The sequence below is a fragment of the Euleptes europaea genome, chromosome 17 (assembly GCF_029931775.1).
Source record: "Euleptes europaea isolate rEulEur1 chromosome 17, rEulEur1.hap1, whole genome shotgun sequence".
Lineage (NCBI taxonomy): Eukaryota > Metazoa > Chordata > Lepidosauria > Squamata > Sphaerodactylidae > Euleptes > Euleptes europaea.
In genome coordinates this window covers 21475392-21492826 of record NC_079328.1, presented here as the reverse complement: position 1 = coordinate 21492826, position 17435 = coordinate 21475392, and the positions used below count along the sequence as shown (strand labels likewise).

At 47.7% G+C, this 17435-nt stretch overlaps 1 protein-coding gene across 1 annotated transcript; it reads right to left on the bottom strand.

Annotated features, from left to right (window-relative positions):
* Nucleotides 1–315: 315 nt before the first annotated feature.
* Nucleotides 316–13278, bottom strand: SPMIP8 (sperm microtubule inner protein 8). Its single transcript, XM_056862817.1, has 7 exons — nucleotides 13053–13278; nucleotides 9323–9384; nucleotides 8325–8499; nucleotides 4683–4744; nucleotides 3577–3641; nucleotides 3456–3488; nucleotides 316–399 (listed from the first exon to the last, which is right to left on the bottom strand). The coding sequence occupies exons 1-7, from the start codon at nucleotides 13273–13275 to the stop codon at nucleotides 369–371; spliced, it is 651 nt and encodes a 216-aa protein (XP_056718795.1). The 5' UTR covers nucleotides 13276–13278; the 3' UTR covers nucleotides 316–368.
* Between the last annotated feature and the right edge of the window lie 4157 nt (nucleotides 13279–17435).

Genomic DNA, 17435 nt, shown 5'->3' with positions numbered 1-17435 from the left:
TCAATTCAAAATGGCTGCCAGAAGCTATACCTGGCAAAGTCCAGAGGCTGTCGTTGGTGGGGCAAAATCTAATGTTTACCCCAAGATGCTGAGCTCTGCCATGTAGAGAGACCAGGGCATCACTTCAGGCGGCTTCCTGTTTCGGTGCTAAGGCAGCCTGACACCACATAGAAATTCAAAGATGGCCAGGAAAACCCTGTCATCTTCTACCCCCTCCTCCACCTTCCTTTCTTTTAACGCCTGTTTTCATGGCTTTATCTGCATCTTCATCGGCTGAGGCAGCTAATACACTTTTTATTTATTTTGTGTGTTTGTGTGGATGTTCAGATGCTGCAGAAGAAGATTTGCTTGGCTCGAAAAGCCCTTTCCTAGCGCCAGGGCTGGAGGTAGTGGGAACGGCTAGAAAGGAAGAGAAGATACAGATGGATAAACCAAACAACAGTCCCTTTCCAAACCCACGCTGCTTTCAAACTTTCTCCAATTTAAGATTATCATATGAACACATGAAGCTGCCTTATACTGAATCAGACCCTTGGTCCATCAAAGTCATATTGTCTGCTCAGACCAGCAGCGGCTCTCCAGGGTCTCAGGCTGAGGTCTTTCACATCACCTACTTGCCTAGTCCCTTTAACTGGAGATGCTGGGGAATGAACCTGGGACCTTCTGCACGCCAAGCAGATGCTCTGCCACTGAGCCACAGCCCCTCCCTATTTACATGGTCCAGGATCATTTTCCAAGCCCTTAGCTGACCTAGAAGACTCACATGAAAGGCACAATGAAGTGTGTTCTTTGGAAAGTTTGGAACTTCTGCTCTCTGAGTTGGCTGGCAGCTGAGGCTCTGCTATTCAGCCCTTGCCCCCCACCCGAGTTTGCCAAGAAGGCCTCTTCTAACCACATGAAAACCCAACATATGTTGCATGTTCTACAGCCACTGCCCTCCTGACAATCTTTTTAACAGTGACGTAAAAGTGCTGTTCTCGTGTAGGATATTTGTCCTGGCAGAAAATGCCTCTTGTTGTGCCATCTGCTAAGATTTCTGGGAAGACTGTCCTTGTTGTCTCGTTCTGGCTGGGGCTGGGACCTCCTCTCGTGCAGGGCCATGTGTTTGAAGATGATCAAAGGCAGGGTTGGTTGTGTTACAAATCACATCAGAGAGGCATAGGGCAGAGTCAATGGACAACATTGTCACGGTTTCCTGCCAGGTCAGGGAACATATCTTTGTTCTCTCTATGGGTTTGATGTCTGTAAGACTAGCAAAGGAAGGAAGAATGCCCCTACCAAGAGAGGAAGAACACTTCTGAAGTAGGAGACACTTGTCCTTCCTACCAAGCTGAAGTTCAGACCAAACAAGACCAAAGTGGCCGTGTTTGGGAAGGCAGATGTTTAGGGGAGGAGCCGTGGCTCAGTGGTAGAGCATCTGCTTGGCATGCAGAAGGCCTCAGGTTCAATCCCTGGCATCTCCAGCTAAAGGGACTAGGCAAATAGGGGATATGAAAGACCTCTACCTGAGACCCCGGAGAGCCACTGCAGGTCTGAGTAGACAATACTGACTTTGATGGACCAAGGGTCCGATTCAGTATAAGGCACCTTCATGTGTTGAGGAGACTGGGTGGGGTCGAGCTGATCCTGTTTGGCCATGTGAAGAGCCTGGGGGACACTCCAGCTGGTGCTGTAACTAGAAGCGCTTTCTAATATTCTCCATTGTGAAAGCTCTCTCCCCTGCCTGATACAGCTATATTCACCCATGCTTCTGTAACCTGCCGATTGAGACTACTGTAACATGCTCTGTCTAGGGCTGCCCTTGAAGTCAGCTTGTGCAAAAATGCAGCTGCCTGTCTCTCTATGGGTTCGATGTTATGCATGGTATGGAGAGAGTGGACAGGGAGAAGCTTTTCTACCTTGCCCATAATACTAGAATGTGGGGTCATCTAAAGCTGGAGGGTGAGATTGAAAACAGATAAAAGGAAGTATTTCTTCACACAATGCATAGTTAAGAGGGGAGTGGACATGTTCATGGAGGAGAGGGATATTCATGGCTACTAGTCAGAATGGATACTGGTCATGATGCATACCTATTATCTCCAGGATCAGAGGAACATACCTATTATATTAGGTGCTGTGGGACGCAGGCAGGATAATGCCACTGCAGTTGTTTGTGGGCTTCCTAGTGGCACCTGGTTGGCCACTGTGTGAACAGACTGCTGGACTTAATGGACCTTGGTCTGATCCAGCATGGATGGCCTTTCTTATGTTCTTATATCTCTTGGTCAAGGCAAAACATTATACCCGTGCCACGCTATTTCCACAACTGGGGCACTGGGTATCACAACTAAAAGGGCTGGTTTTAACCCTTTGTGGTCTAGGGCTGATATATTGAAAAAATTGCCTCTCCGCATACAGCAAATAGAAATAAAAGAGCCGCACCAGTAACAGGAAATAAAAATAAGGCCAAAGGTGCAAAATAGGTAACAAGATTTTTTTATTACTCAGAATAAAAATCCCCTATGCATTTTGCCCAAGGTACTTCTTCAGGGGAATCTGTAGAATTTATGCTCATAAGGACTACTGCAATAACTGCAGATTCCCCCAAAGAAGCCCCTTACCTATTTTGAACCATTGGCCTTGGCCTTATTTTTATTTCCTTCTCCCCACACAGGCCCAATCACTAGGTTATGTAACCCAGAAAAAAACGGGAATGAGAAGGTACTAAAAATGTCAGCTAGACACACTAGGTTAGGCTGGCTCAATGTCTCCTGCTTGAAGTCCTCGCCTTTCAGAAGGTACATTTGATGGTACGGTATTTAGCTTTTTCTGAGGTGGCCCCTATCCTTTGGAATGGTTTGCCAGAGGAGGTACATAGGGTGCCCTTTCAGGCAAGGTTTAGAAAATTACATATACCCTCTTCCACCAAGGCTATGGAAACAAACCCTCCGTCTGCTGAGCTTTTATTGTAGCGAAGATGGATTTTTGTGCTAGACTTGCAAGTACAATTGCTTGATTTGGGGGTCTGTTTCTGTATCTTTGGGGTGCTCTTATTTGGGGTGCGAGATGGCGGTGGTATTTTATTATGACTTGAGCTAGTTTACTAGTGTAGTGTTGTTTTCATTCTGTGTAAGTTGCTTCACTCTTCGACAAAGCAGGATATACCTTTTAAAAACAAAATATATACATACACACATACCCTGGAGCTGCTGTACAAGGGAACAACTAAGAAATGGGGTTCCCTGTGAGTTTCTAGGGAACGCCACCTTCCAAATCAGGAATTTCAGGGGAGGGTCGCCAGGTAACAGACCCCCAACAGTCTCCCTTGCCTGCTTATGTGCTCATAGTGAAAGTGATGATGTGACCCTATGAGCACAAAGCACCAGCCAGTCTTGGTTGACTGGGATAGTCATTTCATTTCCCCTCTTGCGGAACTGGATCATGCCAGCCTTTAAACCATCATCGCCAATTACCTGTGTGCTGATCCAAAACTCCTGAAAGTATTCCTGCAAAAAAAAAAAAAATTATCAGCCAAGTGGCAGAGTTATCAAGGGATTCATAATGACAGAGTTATCAGCATGTGGTGATACTTACACAGTGCTGTAGGGGATGGGTTTTGGTCCATACATATCCAGGCTGGGATTCTGGTTGAGGCAATACTGGCAGGGAACAAGGAGTGGAAAGAGGATTCTGTGAGTAACATCCAACAAGATCCTATGCAGAGTTACTTGGTCTAGAGTTACTTGGTTTCAATGGGGTTAGACTGGTGTAACTCTGCATCGGATTGCACTGACAATCCACCTTCCATACAGATGATAAATCCATGTCGAAGAACAACTCAAAATTTTTGTGGGCTTTTTTTTTTTTTTGCACTTTGCAGTAGATCAGCCATATGACCCCCCAGAGGTTCTGAATGTTTACCAGGGTGCTTATTGGAGGGGGCGGGGGGGGGTGTCTAAACTGCATGAGTAACAGGGTAAACAAGCCGTTTTTGGTCAGTGTGAAATAAAATACTGCAATCTCATATCCAGAACACTGATTCTAAGGCTCAATCTCTACCCTGAGTTTAGTCTTATACCTGCATGTGTCCTCCTAAAGCGTCTCTCTCCAGTGGGGGAGAATGCTGAGAAAACTAAGGCTCAGAGTCTAGGAAGTGCTGGTGGTGTTTCGATCAAGGGCCCTTCTGTCTTGGCGTTCCTTTTGCTCTTGGGTGTCAAGGGATTCAGTAGCTTAGAAAAGATCTCGGGTTCCTTAGTCTCCCAAGACACCAAAAGGCACCTCTTGGCAAAATAAAACAAGTCCAGTGTCACCTTAAAAGATGAACATTTATTTCAAGATGCGTTTTCATACGACCGAGCTCACTTCTGCAGATATTGTGAAGGGAAGATTATCTTCCCTTCACATATCTGGAAGAAGTGAGCCGTGACGCATGAAAGCTCATATGGAAAATAAACATTGCCAATCTTTGAAGGTGCCACAGGATTTTTGTTTTATTTTGCTGCGACAGACTATCATGGCTACCCCACCTTTGCAATAGTCTCTCGGCAGGGATTGTGCTTTTTGCCATGATGACAGCATAGTGCTGCGTATCTCAGGCCACAAAGGTGTTCTTCTTAACAAGGCAAATGTGTCCTCTCAAGAGCACTCAGTGTAAAGGACCCCCCCTTGCCCATACATAGCAGTGGCAATGGAGCACTTACCCGCCAAGTCTGGGTGACATCGGGTTTTAAGTATCTCACAGCGTAACAGCTGAATCCAAGAACTGTGAAAAATACAGATAGAAGACTTGAGTTTTGCCTAGAGGCAGAGGATCTTAATGCCTTCCTACTGATGGGACAGGTGGCTACAGAGACTTCTGGGGTGCCTGTCCTAGCTAACGTTGCCAACCTCCAGGTACTAGCTGGAGATCTCTTGCTATTGCAACTGATCTCCAGCTGATAGAGATCAGTTCACCTGAAGAAAATGGCAGCTTCGGCAATTGGACTCTTATGGCATTGTAGTCCCCCCCAAACCCCACCCTCTTCAGGCTCTGCCCCCAAAACCTCCCGCCAGTGGTGAAGAGGGACCTGGCAACCCTAGTCCTAGCTGACATGGTATGTGCAGGCTCAGGAAGAAAGCTGGCAGCGGGAGCTGGGGAGAGAAGCTGTGAACGAACTGCAGGGGCTTTTCCATGTTATGAAGCAGAAGACTGATCCAAATCCCTCCCTGCATTCTGGGGCTGAGAAATGAGGAAGGAAACGTGGAAGGGCGAGACCAGAGAGGACAATGCTGTGGTTTGTTGTGGAACCATCTTGCATCTAATAATACCTCCCAATCATTGAATAAGTGGGTCAAGAAAAGATCCTCACAAGTCGGCTTTAATCTCATTATACTGAAACCGCTGGGGGATTAGAGAGTGTACATACACACACACACACACACACAGAGCACAGCTCAGCTAAGAACACTCTGCTCAGCTACAGAAGCCTGGAATCTGGATTGCAGAAATGCTACTGGAAAAGGCAAAGTAAGGACACCCTTCTTGGGGAGCGACAATCCCATTTAAATAAAGATGATTCAATCTGGCAGTGCAGCTGCACGCTGAAGAGCTGTAGCGTGCCTTCGAAAGAAGAAGAGTTGGTTTTTATATGCCGACTTTCTCTACTACTTAAGGCAGAATCAAATCCGCTTACAATCACCTTCCCTTCCCCTCCCCACAACAGACACCCTGGGAGGTAGGTGGAGCTGTGACTAGCCCAAGGTCACCCAGCTGGCTACATGTGGAGGAAAGGGGAAACAAATCCGGTTCACCAGATCAGCCTCTGCCACTCATATGGAGTAGGGAATCAAGCCTGGTTCTCCAGATTAGAGTCTGCCGTTCCAGATCACCACTTTTAACCACTATGCCTGCAGATATCCTCCAGAGAGACCTCTTGAAGCTGTCCACCTGATCCTGACTGCAGCCTTTGACATCCAGGACTGGAAAGTTGGGGGGGGGGGAAATGATGCCTCCCAGCTCTGGCTTGGCCGCTCCATTCCTGGTTCCCTTCATCATCTTTGCACCTATCTCTTGCTGAAGTCCTAAGGAGGGTGGGCTGTTGACTCCTGGGCCCTCCTTCCCCCATCTTGGCTGCTGCAAATCAACTTTTTGAAAGCCTAATGAACCTGACATAACAGTCCCCCTGGTCTTCATTCGGTTTGCTTCCTGGTGCAGGGATGTCACGCAGTACTGTGGGGAGGGGCTATGGCTCAGTGGTAAAGCATCTGCTTGGCATGCAGAAAGTCCCAGGTTCAATCCCTGGCATCTCCAGTTAAAAGGACCAGGAAAGTAGGTGATGTGAAAGACCCCTGCCTGAGACCCTGGAGAGCCACTGCTGGTCTGAGTAGACAATATCGACTTTGATGGACCAAGGGTCTGATTCAGTATAAGGGCAGCTTCATGTGGCTACAGTGCTGGTCAGCGCTGTGTGAATGGTGGCAACTAGGTTCGCCTTAAACATAGCCAAGCCTGTGCCCCCTCCTCCTTCCCCATCATTCCTCCTGGGCATTTGGGCAACAAAGACATGGATACTGAACAAGAAGAGAGGGAAAGCAAGTGAAAATTGCAAATGAGCACAACGTATGAGATTGTAGCATGGGTTTACTGTTTACGTGATGCAGAAGTTGTAGATGGTGGTAAGAAATCATTGTAATGCTATAATTAGGAATTTCTGATTTTAAAAAAATGGCCCTTTGGTGATGCAGGAGGTGGCCGAGGTACAGAACAGAAGCTACAGAGGACTGAAGCATGGAAAGCGGTGTCAAGATGGGCGGGACCTTGGCTAATGTGCATCTTCCCCGCCAGGCTACTTTATGATGCTCTCGGATTGTGCTCTTCCCAAAAACCTTGGGGAAAAGCAAGTTTGAGAAACAGCAAACCAAGGACAGGGAAAAGATGACTGGCACAGTCAGACCACGTCATGTAAATGCTAAAAAAAACAACAGCCATTGCTTGGTAACCAAAATGGAGATAGACCTCTGTGTGGAAGGAACTTGTAACCATATCAGGACTTTGGCCATGGCAATGGAACGCTACTAACACAAGTTGAGATCACAACCCAACACAGGTTTAGGGTTGCCAACTTCAACATGGAGCTTGTAGTTCTGGAATTACAACTAACTATAGAGCCCCGTGGCGCAGAGTGTTAAGCTGCAGTACTGCAGTCAAAAACTCTGCTGATGACCTGAGTTCAATCCCGACGGAAGTCGGTTTCAGGTAGCTGGCTCAAGGTTGACTCAGCCTTCCATCCTTCCAAGGTCGGTGAAATGAGTACCCAGCTTGCTGGGGGTAAAGGGAAGATGACTGGGGAAGGCACTGGCAAACCACCCCACAAACAAAGTCTGCCTTGGAAATGTCGGGATGTGACGTCACCCCATGGGTCAGGAATGACCCGGTGCTTCGTATAGGGGACCTTTACCTTTATAGAGATCAAATCCCCGGCAGGAACTGGCAGCTTTGGAGGGGAGTCTCCATGGCATCACAGTCTCCACTGAGCTACATCACCCAACCTGGGCCAGGCCAGAAAACCCGTCTCAAGGAAAGGACTTGCAATTGAACTGAGTACTCAGAAGACAACTTTCCCATTTCGGTACTGCTGAGGGCAACTGAGTGGCGACATATGCAGCAGTTGGAGTGTTAGACTAGGATCTGGGAGATGCATAAGAACATAAGAAAGGCCATGCTGGATCAGACTATTATTGCCTATTATCTTAAGTGCTGTGGAACACAGGCAGGATGGTGCTGCTGCAGTTGTCTTGTTTGGGGGCTTCCTAGAGGCACCTGGCAGGCCACTGGGTGAACAGACTGCTGGACCTGATGGGCCTTGGACTGATCCAGCAGGGCTTTTCTTATGTTCTTATCAGACCAAGGTGGTCCATCAAGTCCAGCAGTCTGTTCACACAGTGGCCAACCAGGTGCCTCTAGGAAGCCCACAAACAAGACGACTGCAGCAGCATTGTCCTGCCTGTGTTCCAAAGCACCTCATATAATAGGCATGCTCCTCTGGTACTGGAAAGAATAGGTATGCATCATGACTAGTATCCATTTTTTTTTACTGGTAGCCATGAATACCCCTCTCCTCCATGAACATGGCCACTCCCCTCTTAAAGCTTTCCAAGTTGGCAGCCATCACCACATCCTGGGGCAGGGAGTTCTACAATTTAACTATGTCTGGCTGGTGCATGTTCAAATCCCCATGCTGCCATGGAAGCTTGCTGGGTGAGGATAAAACGGAACAATGTGGGTCCTCACTGAAGGAAAAATGCTAAGTAAATAAAGTTTAGACTAGCCTTTCTGAGCACTGAAAGGCAATAGCACTTCATACCTTTTTTGTTAGAACTGGGTAATTTGAATTCTCCAGCAGTGGAGACGAAGCGGGACCAGTCAGACATGGCCCGCGTGTAGCTGGGCCACTCTTCCTGATTCGTGCTGGGCATGAGAGGAGCCATCTTTCCTGCTCTGTATTTCTCAGTCAGCGTTCTGCCCAACTCCGTCATCCCCTGAAAGTGACGCAAAGGAAAGACAGCATGACAGTAAAGCATCTCAGGTATGGACAGAAAAGTCTCCTGTACTCATTTTTATGTAGGAAACTGATATGCCGTCTCTCCCAAGACTTGCTTGAAGTGACGCAGCTTAAGAGCAATTAAAAAACCCCAAATAAGCTATTTTAGGGATCACTCAAGTGATCAAAAGCTCTGCTCACAACCTGAGTTCAATCCCGACAGAAGTCTGTTTCAGGTAGCTGGCTCAAAGTTGACTCAGCCTTCCATCCTTCCGAGGTCGGTAAAATTAGTATCCAGCTTGCTGGGGGTAAAGCGTAGACGACTGGGGAACGCAAAGGCAAACCTCCCCGTAAATATAGTCTGCCTAGTAAACATCGGGATGTGACGTCACCCCATGGGTCAGTAATGACCTGGTGCTTGCACAGGGGAGTACCTTTGCCAAGTGATTTAAGGGAGAGCAACGCCCACCTCAATTGCTGGAAGGAAACCTCTGCTCTGGCAAAGGGTATTTCTTCTCTCAGAAATAGTCACTTGTGTGAGAAGCTGTGTCACAGGAAAAAAGGCCACAAGCCAGGGATAGTTCTCTTTGTTCAGAAATGCACACACAGTCTTACTTCAGCCTTAAGTAACGAGAACCTGCTTATGCCCACGACGTACACCAGACATTAGGGGAATTGCTTTGTAGGCAGGTTTAAGTTCTGGCACCTTCCGCTTGCTTTCAGAAGCGAATGACTGGCAATAGCCGAGCCTCGCACCAATGTGGTAGCGACCCACAGAAGGGCAGTTCAGTGTCACTGGATGGTGGGTGGAAGCTACTCACCAGGGATGGAAGGCGCTGGTTGGGCACTCCGGCCAGGGTGAACGTTGCATTGCGAAAATCCTCTTCGGAAAAACACAACAGAAAAATTAACAAGGGACATGAAGATCGCTTTCCCTTCCCCTGAGTAATTGTAGCGGCTGCATGGCTGGAAGTATTAAATCAGTGGTTCCCGAAGTGGGCAGTACCACCCCCTGGGGGGCAGTGGGATTACCTAGGGGGGCTCTAAGAGGCAAAGGGGCAGCAGGGGGTGTTAGAGGTGGGCCCCTTCAACTGTGTTGTTTACTAATATACAATAGATCAAGCTATGGCACCATGCTGGCAAATTTGGTGGAAACTATCAGAATTTTTTTCCAGACTTTGAAGAGCTGGTACCACTGGATCAAGTTCATCAGTTTTCTTGAAGAAATTTCAACTAAAAAGTTTTAATTTGATTTTGAATACATGTGCAATTAATTGTTACTGTTTTGAAATGTTATTGTTATTATCTTCTTTAGTGAGTCACGCAAACCCCTATTTTAAATAATGCTTTTTATAGGATGCCCTGACCTGGATGGCCCATGCTAGCCTGATCTCATCAGATCTCAGAAGCTAAGCAGGGTCAGCCCTGGTTAGTATTTGGATGGGAGACCACCAAGGAATACCAGGGTTGCTGTGCAGAGGAAGGCACTGGCAAACCACCTCTGTTAGTCTCTTGCCATGAAAACCCTAAAAAAGGGGTTGCCATAAGTTGGCTGCGACTTGATGGCACTTTACACACACACAGGGGGCGCTGGGGTTGAGTTTGTGGAACCAAGGGGGTGGTGGCCCCAAAAGTTTGGGAACCACTGTATTAAATGAACTACAGAATGTGGCAGAAGACCAGCTTTCACATTAAAATAGACACATTTGTAGGGGGGGGGGGAAACCCTTAGTGCCACCCAGGCAGTATCTGCTGAAGACTGTAGAAAGCAGAGGCAGCCTGGGTCACCCTGTTACTATTTGATCATTGGTACTTGTCCTGATTTCACTATGGTGCCCTTCTCAGCAGCACTAAACCCCTGGCCTTTGTAACAAGGCCAGCAATCAAAATTTTTGAAGGTGAACCATTAAAAGTCTGGGTTCAGCTGCAGATCAGCACGTGTTTTTGTTTTTTTTTTAACTCTCCAGTTAAGATGCTAACTTTGAAAACTGGTTCGGACACTTTGAATTGACATTGAAACCTTCCATGAAGAAGAGTATCATTTTTTTTTTTGCAGTTTAACCATAAAATGGACAGAAAAGGAAGCTCAATTTGAAACAGGGTGGGTGAGTAGATCTTGTTTAGCAGCTTTAGACTGATAGTTTTAATAATTACTTTTATTTTGTCTGATGGTTCCCCTAGATGGCTGAGGCTAATTTTTCTTTCTGGCCCCCTTAAGAGATTTTCCTCCTAGGAACCACTGAGTATTGCTTGAACCTGCAAACCTTAGGGGGAAAAAGTCAAACAAACAATATACAGTTATTATATTTTAGAAGAAATAATATTTTCGATAGTGGCCAGAGGTGAAAATTAAGCTTTAGGTTTAGCCATCTACATAGCTTTTGGGCAAAATAATGCCAATCAGTTGAAAACAGGTAAGCATTGTGCTAGCCCACCTTTCAAATAGAATCATAGAGTTGGAAGGGACCACCAGGGTCATCTAGTCCAACCCCCTGCACAATGCAGGAAATTCACAACTACTTCCCCCCACATCCCTAGTGACTAGGGTTGCCAGGTCCCTCTTTGCCATCGGCGGGAGGATTTTGGGGCAGAGCCTGAGGAGGGTGGGGTTTGGGGAGGGGTGGGACTTCAATGCCATAGAGGCCAATTGCCAAAGCGGCCATTTCCTCCAGGTGAACTGATCTCTATCGGTTGGAGATCAGTTGTAATAGCAGGAGATCTTCTGCTATTACCTGGAGGTTGGCAACCCTACCAGTGACCCCTGCTCTATCCCCAGAAGATGGCCAAAATGCCCTCCCTCTCATCATCTGCTTAAGGTCATAGAATCAGCATTGCTGACAGATGGCCATCTAACCTCTTCTTAAAAACCTCCAGGGAAGGAGAGCTTACCACCTCCCGAGGAAACCTGAATAAAGGCCCCTTTCCTTCCCTTCTCACAGCCTTCCTTCCTTTTTTAATAGCATGTCCCTTACCCACCCCAACTCCTGAAAGCTATGTATTTTATTTCAAGAAGTCCCACTAGCCTAAGCAAAACAAAGAGAGGGAAGGGAAGGGACAGGAAAGAAATTAAGAAGGAAGGAAGGAAGGAAAGAAGGAAACTTACCCTGTTTAGTCATGGTCAAATGACAGCAAGGAGGAACTGCAGTGCCAAAGAAATATGAGACGCTTCTAGCTTCAGTTCAACAATCCCCCATGCTGAGCCCTTGTTGCTGGACAACAGCTTGTGGGTAGGCAAACCTCTGCTGGAGCCCCGGGAAGATTGACAGTCCTAGGTCCTGCCTATCAACCTCCCCTTCTCCTCTGTTGCCTCACTGGGAAATATAAAAATGTAGCTGGAACAGAGATGGAGCCTCTACCGTCCTCAAAAGAATTTCCTGTGCGCCTGACTGTTGAACCACTCATTTTGAACTGGTTGCCCATTGTTGGTTTGAGAGATCTTAGGTTTGGGTTCAGATGGTGGGCTAACACAGCATGCATCACTTAGGGGTCAAGGTGTTCCTGATTCATTGGGTCACAGATTTTTTTAAAAAGTTATATTATTTGAGTAGACATTTCTAGGAACAAGTAGAAGTGTCACGTTAAAAGAGTTGTTTCCTTCCGCGTGTGGGACAAACAAAACACTTTTAATCACTTTAATCCACAAACCACTGCAGTTCTGATCATGATTATTATTGTTGCTATTATGTATAATTTACTGAAGTCCAGACTTCAGAATGAGATGGATCGACAATGAAGGAAACCACAGCCTTCAGTTCGCAAGACCTGAGCAAGGCTCTTAGTGCTAGAATGTTTTGGAGGTCATTAATTCATGTGTGTGTGTAAAGTGCCGTCAAGTCGCAGCCGACATATGGCGACCCTTTATGGGGTTTTCAAGGAAAGTTGGTTGGGAGACCAACAAGGAAGTCCAGGGTTGCTATACAGAGGAAGGCACTGGCAAACCACCATTAATTCATAGGGTCACCATAAGTCAGTAGCGACTTGCTGGCACATAACATACAGACTTTGGTGGTTCTTGGCAGTCTGTGTATGCAACTGCCGTCTTTTGTACAGCACCTTGTGATTGGGCACATCACAGACAGTATTATTAATCATGATACTGCAAGATTAGAGCGTACAAACAAATCAGTGGGTTATAGATCAAATCAAGCCTGAACTGACCCCTAGAAGCTAAAATGACTAAACTGAGGCTGTCGTATTTTGGTCACATTATGAGAAGACAAGAGTCACTGGAGAAGACACTCATGATAGGAAAAGTTGGTGGCAGCAGGAAAAGAGGAAGACCCAACAAGAGAAGGATCGACTCAATAAAGGAAGCCACAGCCCTCAGTTTGCAAGACCTGAGCAAGGCTGTCAAAGATAGGATATTTAGGAGGACATTGATTCATAGGGTCGCCATGAGTCGGAAGCGACTTGACGGCACTTAACTCACGCACACAGAGCGCACCCAAACCAGCCCACAATACTACAAACAGAAGCAACCAGGTTTTGCAGCACAACCCACACACTGATCTTGCTTTCTGCCACTCACAATAAACTGGCCACACTAGTTACCTTTGGAACAGGCAGTTACCGTCCTAGAGTGTTCATCTGTGAGCCTGTGGGCGACGGTGTCCATATCCATTCGCCGAAGTGTTGGCAGGAGTGGGTGATACAGGCAGTTTTTCACTCCGGACAGCATGGTTTTTCTGGGCTCCAATGGGATTAGAATTGCCGGGGAAGCGTAGACAGGGGAAGAATCTTGAGGCCACGGCACCAAATCGAGGGTTTGCGCCATTGTGCAAAGTTAGCCTGGCCATAGGAAAAGGCAGTTGCGACATTTCTTATTTCAGGGAGATGCAGTCCTTGCCTATACATTATACTAACATACATTCCAAGTATAGAATCATAGAGTTGGAAGGAACCACCAGGGTCATCTAGTCCATCCCCTGCACAATGCAGGAAATTCACAACTACCTCTCCCCACACATTCCTAGTGACCCCCAATACATGCCCAGAAGATGGCCAAGGTGCCCTCCCTCTCATCATCTGCTTAAGGTCATAGAATCAGCATTGCTGACAGATGGCCATCTAACCTCTTCTTAAAAACCTCCAGGGAAGAAGAGCTTACCACCTCCCGAGAAAGCCTGTTCCACTGAGGAACCACTCTAACTGTTAGAAAATTCTTCCTAATGTTTAGACAGAAACTCTTGATATAATTTCAACCTGTTGGTTCTGGTCCTACCTTCTGGGGCAACAGAAAACAACTCGGCCCCATCCTCTATGTGACAGTCCTTCAAGTACTTGAAGATGGTTTTCATATCACCTCTCGGTCTTCTCTTCAGGCTAAACATACCCAGCTCCTTCAACCTTTCCTCATAGGACTTGGTCTCCAGACCCCTCCCCATCTTTGTTGCCCTCCTCTGGACATGTTCCAGCTTGTCTAGATCTTTCTTAAATTGCGGTGCCCAAAACTGAACACAGTACTCTAGGTGAGGTCTAACTAGAGCAGAGTATACGTGGATTTGTGGCCTTGGCCTTCCTAGAAAACTCCACCTGAACCACATTATGTAGGACAATCTACAGCAGATGACGCTGAAGTGAGGAGATGAAGCTTCTTCCCTTGGAACCTTCTGAAACTTGCCCTTCTGAAGAAGCTGCCTCTTCTCACAGACAAAGATGGAGGGGGCAGCTGAGCCTTCTCAGGGGCCAGACTTCTTACAAGGCTGGGAGCCTGGACTGGGGACTTGCTGTAGGGAGTTTTTCTCAAAGGGGTTGCTGCCTCCACCCTTCTCCCACGACCTACCCCTGCTTCCTTCTTCCCAAGAGCAAGGGCCAAACTGGGGGCCATGGAGGCCTGAGAGCTAATTCAGTTGCCTGGGCAAGTTGTTCTGGATTTTGAGCACGGTCTCATTTATTTACTTTATAGCCCACCTTTCTCGCTGACCTAGATTTGAGTCCAGTAGCCCCTTAGAGACCAACAAGGATTCCAGGATATACATTTTCGAGAGTTAAAGCTCCGTTCATCAGATACGCTGTAACTCTCAAAAGGGTATACCCCGAAAATCTTGTTGGTCTCTAAGGGGCTACTGGGCACAAATCTACACCTTCTACTGGAGACCAACACGGCTACCCTCCTGAAACTTTCTTGCTGAGACTCACATCACATTACAAACTCTTACAAAAAAAAAAAAAAGCAACAGAAACAGGACAAGGCGTACAGTAAACAAAGCTTCTTAAACTGTGGGTCACGACCCCATATGAGGTCGCGTAACTGAATGTGGGGGTCGTGAAAAATTTGGCAACAATAAAATTTCTTTGATTTATTATCAGTAAATGTTTGATTTGTATACCTATTTTATATACCCGGGGTCATGTAAAAATTTCTTGGGTGAAAAAGGGTTGTGAGTGGGAAAAGTTTAAGAAACCCTGGATTACACCAAAGTCCATCAAGTCCAGCCGTCTGTTCACACAGTGGCCAAGCAGGTGCCTTTAGGAAGCCCCCAAATAAGATGACTGCAGCAGCATCCTGCCTGTTTTGCACAGCATGGAATATAATAGGCATGCTCCTCTGATCCTGTAGAAAATAGGTATGCATCATGACTATTATTCATTTTGACTACTAGCCATGGATAGCCATCTCTTCCATGAACATGTCCACTCTTAAAGCCTTCCAAGTTGGCAGCCATCGCCACATCCTGGGGCAGGGAGTTCCACAATGTAACAATGAGGCCGGTTTACAGACTGTCTATCTAAGAGCTGCATACTGAGAATGGGACCCGACAGGGAAAGAGAAAAGATAGAAAAGCTCCTACAAGGAGATAATCCCTCAATCACCTCTCAGGTAGCAAAATTTGGTACGGCTGCAATGAAAATCCTTTGCCACAGAGTAGTCTCTTAGTCCAAACGGCAGATGTAACTTGGATGTTATTTATTTATTTTTAAAAGTGACTGTAAACCTTTGTCAGTAAGACCATTTTAGTCCATGTATCTTGTTTTATCTGGCCAAGGGCCGTAAATTATCTATCTATCTATCTATCTATCTATCTATCTATCTATCTATCTATCTATCTATCTATCTATCTATCTATCTATCTATCTATCTATCTACATCTGTCTGTCTGTCTATCTGTCTGTCTCTACATCTATCTATCTATCTATCTATCTATCTATCTATCTACCTACCTACCTACCTACCTATCTACATCTGTCTGTCTGTCTGTCTATCTATCTGTCTGTCTGTCTCTACATCTATCTATCTATCTATCTACTTACCTACATCTGTCTATCTATCGACATCTGTCTGTCTGTCTATCTATCTGTCTGTCTCTACATCTATCTATCTATCTATCTATCTATCTATCTATCTATCTATCTATCTATCTATCTATCTATCTATCTATCTACCTACCTACCTACCTACCTACCTCTATCTATCTACATCTGTCTGTCTGTCTGTCTCTCTATCTATCTACCTACCTACCTACCTACATCTATGTATCTACCTACCTACCTACCTATCTATCAGCTGAGAATCGAGATCTAAGTCCCACAGCTATTTTTTGAGATGGGCCTGCAGGAAGCCCGACCAGTGCAGGGAGACCTACCTCACTGGCTTGTTGTGAAAAGAGACAGAAGGCAGCGAAGGGGCAGGAATAAACATGGGCCGGGCGGGCAGGCAGGCGGGCAGGCGGGCAGGCAGGCAGGGCTCCTGGATAAAAAGCTCCCGAAGGGAAGAGCAACCCACACCCGGGTCCGAGAGAGAGAGAGAGAGAGGCTCCCGCAGTCGGCTTGGCAGGGCGGGCGTCCCCCGCACGGTTCCCCTCCCTCTCTCCTCTGCCCCCGCCCCAATTCTGCACGGCAGCGGGAAGCAAGCCCCTCTCCGAGGGAGGGCCAGCCAGGAGGAGGAGGAGGAGGTCGCTAGGTGACCACGGCCATTGTCACCTCGGAGCTACGGGGCCGCGACTCGCCCTCGCCCTCGGGGCGGAGAGAGGACGGGGGCGTTCATGGCCCCCCTGCACAAGCTTGGGGGGGGGGAGGAGGCAGGCAGGCAGAAGCCAAGCGGCCCTTTCGTGCCCACCCCGGGCAGCCAGGGTGTGCGCTAGGGTTCCCAACCTCCAGGTGGTGGCTGGAGATCTCCATCTATTACCACTGATCTCCAGCCGATAGAGATCAGTCCCCCTGGAGAAAAGGGCCGCTTGGGCCATTGGACTCTATGGCATTGAAGCCCCTCCCCAAACCCCGCCCTCCTCAGGCTCCCCCCCCCCAAAAAAAAAACCTCCCGCCGGTGGCATCGAGGGACCTGGCCACCCTAGCGTGTGCGTGTACTGGTGGCGCTCGGGTGTCCAAGAACGCTGCCCTATTCGGGGAGAGCACCTGTTTGGCATGCAGGTCTCAGGTTCAATCCCCGGCATCTCCCGTTAAAGGGACCAGGCAAGTAGGTGATGGGAAAGACCCTGGAGAGCCGCTGCCGGTCTGAGTAGACTTCGATGGACCAGGGGTCTGATTCAGTATAAAGCAGCTTCATGCCTTTAAGGAAGACACGTGACTGCCGCTCCAGCGAGATGCACGTCGGAATGCCCTTTTCCGAGTGCAGGGCTTAGAGCGGGGACCAGGAAGAACGTGAGCCAAGACTAGACAAAACGCCGCTGGTTGGAAAGGGCCTCGCACCCCCTCCCCACTTCCAAATTCCTAAGCCCCGCCCTTCACACGGCGACTCCTCCCCTAGGCGCAAAAGAGCGAACGCGTTCAACGGGGGGGGAGGGCCGGTCCGTGCGTCACAAAGAGCTAGTGGGTGGAGCTTCCATGGCAGCGCCGCGCGGCCTCAGCCTATTGCGTTCCCCTCCGCCCGTCAGAAGGGGGCGCGCATGCGCATACTCTCGCCCTGGTTCCTGGCCGAGGCAGGGGCGAGAAGGCCGTCATGACGTCAAACCGAGGAACCAGTCGCAGCAAGGTTTC